The sequence below is a fragment of the Choristoneura fumiferana genome, chromosome 12 (assembly GCF_025370935.1).
Source record: "Choristoneura fumiferana chromosome 12, NRCan_CFum_1, whole genome shotgun sequence".
Lineage (NCBI taxonomy): Eukaryota > Metazoa > Arthropoda > Insecta > Lepidoptera > Tortricidae > Choristoneura > Choristoneura fumiferana.
This window is the reverse complement of record NC_133483.1, coordinates 16786096-16796781: the sequence shown is the minus strand read 5'-3', so window position 1 is coordinate 16796781 and position 10686 is coordinate 16786096. Positions and strand designations below refer to the sequence as shown.

The window sequence follows — 10686 nt, the reverse complement described above, 5'->3', positions numbered from 1 at the left end:
TATCTCATCGGTGTTGCCCTATTAGAGTATTAGTTGCCAGTGTACAAAAACAAATTTCTACCGAAATTGGCGTTAAAGGTAGCTTAATTAAGCGTCACCTAAGTATTCGTAACGAAAACGTGGTTTTTGGCACGTGAAAAGAAATAAATATAAAACATGAAATTATTTGATTATCATGATTCCGCAATCGGTAGGACTATCGTTATATCATAAAATTTTGTTTAAACAAAATCATGATCATGAGAAGTTATATAGCATGAAAATAATAAGGTATTAAGTACTCGTGGTCAAAAAAAATAGTCAATTTTCGTTACGTTTTGGACGGTAATATATTTTTATTATTTTTTTAAAAGGGTTTAAATCATTATTATCTCATTTGCGACCTTGAGAGTTTATATCGTGTCATATAATAAAAAAAAAATTAAACCTCTAGGTGTTATCAGTTTTTTTTTATCAGCGTTCCAAATTTGAAACGTCCAAATTGGTCAAAATTCGCGGCCTTACCCATGTACCTTTTATTGTTTCGTGCATCATTAGGGTAAGGCCGCGAATTTTGACCAATTTGGACTTTTCAAATTTGGAAGGCTGATAAAAAAAAACTGATAACACCTAGAGGTTTAATTTTTTTTTATTATATGACACGATATAAATTCTCAAGGTCGCAAATGAGATAATTGATTTAAACCTTTTTAAAAAAATAATAAAAATATATTACCGTCCAAAACGTAACGAAAATTGACTATTTTTTTGACCACGAGTACTTAATACCTTATTATTTTCATGCTATTTAACTTCTCATGATCATGATTTTGTTTAAACGAAATTTTATGATATAACGATAGTCCTACCGATTGCGGAATCATGATAATCAAATAATTTTCATGTTTTATATTTATTTCTTTTCACGTGCCAAAAAACCACGTTTTCGTTACGAATACTTAGGTGACGCTTTTTTAAGCTACCTTTAACGCCAATTTCGGTAGAAATTTGTTTTTGTACACTGGCAACTAATACTCTAATAGGGCAACATCGATGAGATAAATAAATCTCATCAGTTTGTTGACAAACAGCCATCAAAAGTGACGCGGAGGTTTTTTTTCGAAAAAACGTCGAAAGTGCTTGTTCGATTTTAAGGGTAAGTAGTGATTATTTTTAACTGGTTGTTTTTTCATACGATAGGGTAATCTTTTCCATGTAAGTGGCATGTGTTATTATGTTCAAAATGTCGTTATTCACCATGATAAACGATTTTTTGTATAAAATACGTTACACTTTCGTTACGATTACGTTACATTTTTACAAAATGCTACGTATTTTGTACATAACGTAACGAAAAAATGTGGTAAAGGGAAGTTCACACAGAAAAATTCTAACTTACACCAGTTTATTATTAGGTTTCCAATGACTGCACGCACAGTAAGTTAGTTAGATGGATATTTTGAAGTTAAATAAATTTTAATCTGTAGGTGCAGGGATCGGCACAAGAGAATTGTGGCGAGTTCTGTGTTCACGTCCTGCTACATGCATAGCGTATTTAAAGTGAGAGACAAACGGAGAGATTCACTTACCTACTTAGTTCATTTGTTACCTAAACTTAATAATCATAATAATTTATTTCCAAAAACATCTTTTTACATTATCCACTTAACTAAGATACTACTTCCTAAATTGGTAAAACCTGTGATTTAGGGTTTTGGCCATTTCTTTGAGGTATTTAATAGCTAGTACAGTCGAAGTCACAAGCATGCTCACAACTAGGTGGTAGGACCTTGTGCAAGGTCCGCCCGGATTGCTACCACCATCTTCCTCGCTAATCCTGCCGTGAAGCAGCAGTGCTTGCACTGTTGTGTTTCGGCGTGGTGAGTAAGACAGCCGGTGAAATTACTGGCACGAGGTATCCCATCATAGGCCTCTAGGTTGGCAACGCGTCTGCAATACCCCTGGTGTTGCAGATTTTTATGGGCGGTGGTGATCTCTTACTCATTTGATCGTTTGCCATCCAGTCGAATAAAAAAAAAACCACATCCAAATTCGTTATGCTTATAAATGTGCACCTTATTGTCAGTGTTAGAGAGGCATGTAAAGATACACTTTTGGAAAGATGTTCGTCAACTAGAGGGTACTTCTACTTCCACATTCTCATGTTTAGCTCTATAGATCTCATATAGGACAGATTTAAGATCAGTATCGTCAGAAAGTTTCTAGTAAAATAAAAAACTTCACTTTATTATATGAGATGCATTTTTTTTCATACATACGTTATCTAATGGGAATTTTTACCAGTTTGATCTAGGCTTTATAAAATTTGCGTTACGTTTTATGGTAACGTCACGTATTTTTTTGTTATTTCTATGTCACATTGGTCAAAATTCGCGGCCTTACCTTATATAATTCATTATAAATTTTTAATTTTATTGATCTATTTTGATTGATTTTTAGTTTTATATAAATTAAAAATTATAAAAAATTATGTGCCGAAACATCTTTGTTTGTGGCTGTTTACACCTGATTGCCTTGGTCTTAAACGAAAATTTTATTTTATAAAGAGCATAAAAAGTCATTTTATGTCACCTAGATCCAGCATAAATACGAACTTTACGAGTATGAAAAGTGAAAAGTATGATTTTATGGGGTAGAAATCCACTAAAAGTTAGGAGTTGTGACAGTTCTAAGGCAATACCTTCATGGCTCATGCATTTCCTAAGCGCGTACCTAAATAGGTACTAAAAGTATAAATTGCAATATTTTTTTTACCAAAGTGATCAACTTTACTGATGTCTACTGAGTTAGGGTACAGAATAACAACACTAAAATGTTGATTGACCCAATTATATGAGTGGGTCTCACGGTAGTTTCATGTTCTTCCAAATGATAGTTACAGTCAAATACAATATATATACACATAGGTACTTATACTCTTTGATATATACGTTACCAAGGCGACAAAAACATCTATACACCTTTATGCTACCAACCAAAATAAGGTCGATGTATACATATATTTGACGCTATGGCTTTATAGTTGTTTATGCCCTCGACTGTACATGCGAACTAGTCATGGTCTAATAACTAGAAATAGTTAGTTAGAGTCGCTACGGCCTTCCAGCCACCGCTTGTACATTCGGAAGGTGTCGTCGGCGCCGGCGCAGGGCATGGCTTGGCGCACGTTCGCGAACAGCGCCTGCGTCATGTTGGCGGGGGTGGGGGGCTCGCAGCCGCTCAGGGTGGACACTATGCAGTTGGACGCGTGGTCGTACACCTTGCAACGCTCCTGTGGGAAAGATATCTTTAGTATCAACCACATTATCTTATACGTACCTTTAAACGAGCAAAATTCTTGTATATTTATTTATTTATTAGTTACGGGGACCTCGGAAACTACTCTAAAGATTTCTATAGAATCGAAGGTACGGACAATCGTTCTGGCTTGGTCTTCTTGGTCTTGGTCAGATGAAGAAAAAACCCTGATTAATTTAAAACTTTTCACACATAATAAATGCTAAAAGCTCAATTTAATACCTACTCGTAAACTGCGCTCAATAGTAAACTTATTTTGTGATGAGCTTTTACAATGCAGCGACGATAGTGGCTGTATCACACTGTTTTGCAGTATTTACATAAGTATGAACATAGAGATAAGTCATGTGTCGACTTGGGATAGGTACTTTAGATTGCGCGTGAGCATAGGTAATGATGCAATTTCAACGAACATTGCATTACGCATTATTACTTATAAATACTACAGATCAGTTATTTAATAATATTGTTTTTCATCGTATTTTGTCGAATAAGTTCGTATCGAAAATACAAACTGAGACATGGATGCACAGAAAAATCAGGAAAAGAGACCAGCGCTGGGAATCGAACCCAGGTCCTCATCATTCCGTGCCGCGTGCCGTGCCATACCCCTATACACTGCCACTGGACAGGAGTACAGACACGAATTTCTCCTACGCACACATATCTCAGGTTGCTTTTTTCTACCACGCTACTTAAGCAACAGCACTAGCGACATCTATGTTTCGCTCTCGTCGAGAGACGTAACGCCCTTTCGGAACTAACTAGATGTCGCTAGTTCTGCTGCTTAAGTAGCGTTAGCGTAGTAGATCGAGATATGTGTGCATAGGAAAAAATCGTGTCTGCACTCCTGTCCAGTGGTGGTGTAGGAGTATGGCACGCAGCACGGAATGCTGAGGAACTGGGTTCTATTCCCAGCGCTGGTCTCTTTTTCTGCTTTTCTGTGCATCCATGTCTCAGGTTGTATTTTCGATATGGTTTTACGGGATGACCGTATTTGGAGTTGAAATAAAAAAAAGACTGCAAACAACCGATCAGAATAAGTTAAGTATCTTGCTGGCACAATAAGCCTCAGTAAACTTCAGTTAAGCTAGTTGAGAAAGCAAAGATAAATTTGTTTTGCATGCCTATTATTTGTAACGTACGTTCGCTCGAGCAACAAAAAAATGTTATTTCTTTATAAGTGTAAACTGTTTTGGCTTATGTATCATCTAAATTAATTTATATTCAACTGTGTCATATATGCTGTTTGTTTCCCAAATAAATAAATACGAACTTTTCAGCGATAAAGCGCGCTTGGTAGTCAAGTTGGTTATCAACCATCGACCCTGGGGTAGAGGCGGTAGAGCAACAGGGGCGCTCGCTCTAGGCGCCATATAGCAAGCGGCGCCATCTGGTTTCCAGTGCAAAATAAAATTATGACGGCGCCGTTTGAGAGACGCGGAAGCGATCTAGGCAATCTCACTCGATGTGAATGTTCCCCGTTTGTTTGATAATTACCATTAAAAACAAATCATTTTTTTGTATTTTTACCCAAACAATAATTTTTGGATTTTTATTTGCACTTGCTATTGTTTAATTTTAATAAAAAAATAATTATTCTATACCTCCTTGAGAGTGTTGCTGATACGAAATAATGTACTTACACGATAATGTATGTAAGTATGTGAAGTGATAGACCTTTCCTTTGTCACATCGCGATCTAGTCAAATCTTTGGGAGTGGAATCGTAGCTATATATTCTGCTTGCAGTACTATTACATAGGTACTAATTTTTGCTCATAGTTCAAAAAGTGTCTTACATTAGGGGCTTGGGAGGACTCAATCTCCTCAACCACGTAGGCTGTACATTTGGCAAGGTTAGCGGCATTCTGTTGGAAGCACTGCGGACCACCTTCTTGGATAAATACTGCGAAAAAAAAAACATTTATACAACTACATTTATATACAGAAGTAATAATACTAACTTTAAATCTGATTCAGAATAATAGCCTGCTAACTAGTACCCCGACTCATGTAGTATCCAATTTTTTTTTACTTAGCTTACAAGCTGTCCCACTGCTGGGCAAAAGCCTCCCCTTCTTTCTTCCACTCGTCCCTGCTTGCAAAGTCAAAGTCAAAACATCTTTATTCAATTTAGGCTATGACAAGCACTTATGAATGTCAAAAAAATCTACCACCGGTTCGGAAAAACCTCTGTTTAGTAGAATCCGGCAAGAAACTCAACGAGGTTTATATGTATAACATATTTTTGTACAGATTTACAATATTGTTTAAAGATTACAAGTATTTAGCAGAATTACATTTTTTAACACAGTAGATTCGCTATTTGAAGTAAGTGATCGCCTATGCGGGTCGGATTCATTTCTAAATATTCCTGTCCATGATATACCTAATCATTAATTTTATAATACGCCTTAGATACTAACGTATTCTTGACAATAGTTTTAACTCTTAAATTTTGTATCTGTTTGATCAGTTATATTTTTTAGAATTTTATTTATTAGTTTTGACTGTTTGGGTTCCCTGTGACGGGCACCGGAGCAGAGGCAGACCTAGGAGGCGATGGCGGGACGATTTGAACCGTTACCAGCCACACTGGCAAGATGTACTCCAATATTCTTTAAAAAATAATATTTATTGGTGCTTACAAGCAATGCGTTCACCGTCGTTGTGGCAGATGAAGCCAAGCAGCTGGTCAACCACGTTCCGAGCAGCCGGCAGGTTGGTGATGGCGGCGTTGCCCCCACACAACGCTATGCTGTCCAACAGCGTGAACGAACAATTAGCCAGCTGCGGCGCCCGGGAACAATACCTGCGCAAGCAATGAGGGTAGGCTTGAGTAGCTTAGAGACTAAGAAGTATCAGGAATGAATTCCCTACACTGGCCGAAAGGAACTAGGTAGTTCAATTGCGCGATCTGAAAAATCGATCGATCGTTTAGGTAGTTCACTAAGATCTGTAAATCGTTTGGACGAGTCATTGAGGCGGTACAGCTTGTATTTTATTTTACTACTTTGTCGGCATAACTGCTACATATATCCATGCAAATTTATAGCTTTACAGCACTAGTCTCTAAGCTAAGTGGACGGACGGACGAACAGACAGACATGGCGAAACTTTAAGGATTCCGATTTTGTAATTGTGGCTACGGAACCCTAAAAATGGCATAACATCCATCAGATTTGTATATCACTACCTAAAACCAACATGCAAGAGGACACTGCTCATAATATGCGTCGATTCGATAACGATGGCGGTAGATATCATAGCAGTCGAGTTCCTAAACTTGTGTGCAAAAATTTGATCAAAAATATCTGAACACGCTTCTACGTTGTAGAGTCGTGTTCAGATAGGTATTTTTGATCAAAATTTTGCTCACAAGTTTATGAACTCGACTGTACGACAGCTCTCGACAACTTTAAACTTCGTTGATGTTGAAAAGTTTCTAACTTGTGATAAGCTACAAGTTTGGCCGACATAAACTGTCATAGCAGCTGGTTTATTATCTCTCAGCAGAAAAAAATCCAAAAAAAGCAACAAACACTTTTGCAGCGATATTTAACCAGCACGCCACTGAAAATCACAAACGCCAAAATATTTGAAGACTGACTAACTTTTTATAGACACCGTTGAGGTCACCGTTACGGATGGCTGCAGCGACTTCTTGCAGTAGGGTTTCATCTTTGAACAAGCCTATGACACATCTCTCGTAGTTCTCAACTGCATCCTATAAATTGAAATCGTTGAAAATAAATAGGTACAAAATGGATCACGTCATCTTCAGCCTACATAATAAATGCCGGCCCTAATGTTGCCTCCTTTCGGAGCAGCTGGGGCTATAGTTCCTCCGTGGACACAGTGCAGTTTTGGAACTTCGGACATAACACAGGTGCGAAGTTTACTAGCCATCTTTTCCTTCGCTGAACAGCTCATAGTAAATTTCTGCATGTACCTTACAATTTTTTCTATTACCTTAATTAGCTCATCAAAGGTCACTTCACTTACCAAAACTTTTGGCACCTTATCTTCAGCACCATTCAAAGTGCACATTCTCGTGACCAGCTCGGTGACCTTTACGTCTTCCACCACCTCATACGTCCCCCACGCTCCTGGAATTATGTTTCCAAATAAACCGGGACGTCAATTTCAATTCAGACGACAATCACTAAATTGTTGGTCACAAGACTCACAAGACTTTCAGAGCACTGATTTGTTTAGGACGGCCTTTGTCAAGTATTTTTCCTTAACTTCATAAAAAAACTACTTAGGAAGTATTTAAGGATTCCAAAGTTACGTACCCAAAGCCATAGCTGGTATGATAGTCGCAACTAACGCAAATATCCAAACCATTTTGATTGTCAATGGACGGGAATCGTGGTTCACTACAGGAAGACGAGCGTCAACTGAGTCCTGTTGTTACTGGGCCACTTAATATACCAATGTCATTATAGTTGTGTGTTTGGGATATTCCTTGAACAGGCTAAATGTCGGCCTGAGTTTAGCCTAAACGCTGGGATAACCCCTGTGACATTAGGTAAAATTGCTATTAGGGGAAGAATATTTTATTCATAAATCGGTCTAGCAGTGTTGCCAATTTAACTGTTGGTACAGTGATCATTTTTCAGGGGAGAAATGCAGTTAGAGGTAACCTAGTCTAAACAACTACTAGTCTAAACCACTGCATAGTTATAGTTCATACGTATGTTACATGTAAACGTTATTTTTCGTTGCGACAAAGCCCTTTGAATTTTGTGGTGTAAAATAAACAAGTGATAGGAATCAGACCTGTTCCAATTAAAAGCTAGGCAGTAGGGGAGTGGGTAGGGATGCTAAAGTGACTGTACAGGTTTGACCCGAGAAAATCCGTGATTGATAGTTTTAGTGGTCTCTGGCGGTTAATAGAGCATAGAGGGATTTGAGCGACAATTCGAGCGGATATTGCAATAAAAATTGGCAACACTGGTTTAGTGGCTGGAGTTAAGATGAAAACAACTGAATGATGACAGATAGATCGAAATAATGATAGACTAAGAGATTCGATTTGTAGCATTCGAACATGGCGGGTGCAGACAATATCTAATTTTGCTATTTCTGTTTCTTTGGCTAGTTGAAGTATAATTTTGATAGTGTTTTATGCGGCGATTTACCTTAATAGTGAACAGTGATCACAAAAATCTATATTTCTCTCGTGTCTGACATTTTTTAATGCGCAAGTTGTGTCCACGTGGTTTCTGGAATTTTACTATCAAGTGGCAAAAACTAAAACCACCGTACAACGTCCCTCTCAAAGAGAGTAAACTTTGACACTGGCGAAATTGTCCTATTTATTAGGACAGAAAAGCCATATTTTAAAAGAGAAGAAGAAGAAGATAGACTAAGAGTGTCATCACATCACTATGGTTGCTTACCAAAGCTGCTTACATAGATTTGCAGCGATGAAGTGTACGTGTGGTCGACAGGAGAATATTTGCTAGTAAAAAATCGACTAAAATATTGGTGTAAGACGGTAGCGTATACTATAAAGATAGGTATACCTATTTACGATTTAGTTTTTTTTTTCATTCTTTTGTACAGTAGGTATTTATCATTGTAGTTTTCCTGAATTTAATTGAAACCGGCTCTTACTTACTGCTTGTTTTTAGGGAACTTGCGTCTAAATAAAAAAAACGGCGCCACTATACAGACCCCTATATCATACGATCACTTTTGTGTCAGTCTGTCTGAAAATGTCTGTCACAACAAATTTGCTTAGAATCTACTGGATCAATATGTTGAAGTGTGGTACTGGTTGCGGTTGTATTTGAGTGTCTTTTTTTGGAAGTGAATAAATGTCTTCCTTTTTTTTTTAGGTACTTACTTTTAACTTATTGATGACCAGACAGGATGAAGAACGGCGAGTTTCGATAACGTTCTGCAACAAGAGGACATGGCCCGTACCGCATTGGGTGCCTGATTGATGCAAGTAGGTACTAACTTTGTTTCGTCACACAGATTAACAAACCCTGTAATTTAAGACAACATCGTATAAAGTAGAGTACCTTATTTTAATTTGGTTGTTTTACTACGAGTACTAATCTGTGTCTATTTTATAACTTGGCCAATCTACATATATAATAGTTGTCTTTAAAAATTCACTAGTATTTGCATAAATTGACGACCAGATGGCCTAGTGGTTAGATAACCTGGCTACGAAGCTTGAGGTCCCGGGTTCGATTCCCGTGTCGGGGCAGATATTTGTATGAAAATGCGAATGTTTGTTCTCGGGTCTTGGGTGTTTAATATGTATTTAAGTATGTATCTGTCTATATAATTATAATTTATCCGTTGCTTAGTACCCATAACACAAGCTTTGCTAAGCTTACTTTGGGACTAGGTCAATTGGTGTGAATTGTCCCGTGATATTTATATATTTATTTATATATATATTTTTATAAATGCCCTGATTTTTTTGAAGTAATATTTTGTGAGTTAGGCTGCTATTTATTCCTAAATTACTAATAAATTTTCAAGCAAACTTAGCCATAATAGTTTTTCTTTATTGTATATGATACCGAGGTAAACTTCCATCATGTTTTGTTTTATTTTTCAAACCAATCTGGGGGCACGGTAGTGCCCCCGCCAAGACGAAAAAAAGAAGGCGTGGCACTAGTACCTACCATTTCGTCGTATTTTCAAATACACATCACTTCGTCCCAGTTGACACCAGAGAGCCCAAATTCACAGCACAAGATGTAGTTTGGAACTAAAGATATATAAAAAAACAGCAAAATTAAGAAATTTTATAATTTTCACCCTCCAACCCCTTTTAATGGGGGTGCAGGCTTGCTTTCAAAGTAGTAAAGTTATGTTATAGGTTAAGTATAAACTTCCCAAACTACAATAATATTTGCTACGCGAACTATCAAGGGCACCTTACAAAAATAAATGAGATTCCACCAAAAACGTTTAATGTAGAAATGGCGGCCAAGACTCAAGCTCAAAACTCTTTCGCTGTAAAAAGATATCAGATCCAAGGAAAAAAACAAGCTCCTTAACGCTGGCTTTCCTTACCCTACACCTTGGTTTTAAAGTGTGATCAGGCAGTTTCGTAGCTCTATTGCATACCTATCATAAAATTGAAGACCTGTGACATAATTTTCTACCTATGAACGGTATAAACTATCCCACCAAAAACATTTAATGTAATAACCTAACCTAACCAACAAAAAGTTGTATACCCCGACATTGTCACTTCAAAGTTCAATATCTCAAAAACGGCTGAACCGATCAGCATTCAAATCGGTCCACCCGTTTAAGAGCTACAGTGCCACAGACAGACACACATAGCGGTCAAACTTATAACACCCCTCTTTTTGCGTGTCGAGGGTTAAAAATAAAAATGTATTAG

General features: G+C 37.3%; 1 protein-coding gene across 1 annotated transcript; it reads right to left on the bottom strand.

Moving 5' to 3' along the window:
* Window positions 1-2813: 2813 nt before the first annotated feature.
* Window positions 2814-7735, bottom strand: LOC141433821 (27 kDa glycoprotein-like). Its single transcript, XM_074095921.1, has 6 exons — window positions 7598-7735; window positions 7305-7408; window positions 6914-7026; window positions 5948-6111; window positions 5099-5205; window positions 2814-3271 (listed from the first exon to the last, which is right to left on the bottom strand). The coding sequence occupies exons 1-6, from the start codon at window positions 7647-7649 to the stop codon at window positions 3080-3082; spliced, it is 732 nt and encodes a 243-aa protein (XP_073952022.1). The 5' UTR covers window positions 7650-7735; the 3' UTR covers window positions 2814-3079.
* Between the last annotated feature and the right edge of the window lie 2951 nt (window positions 7736-10686).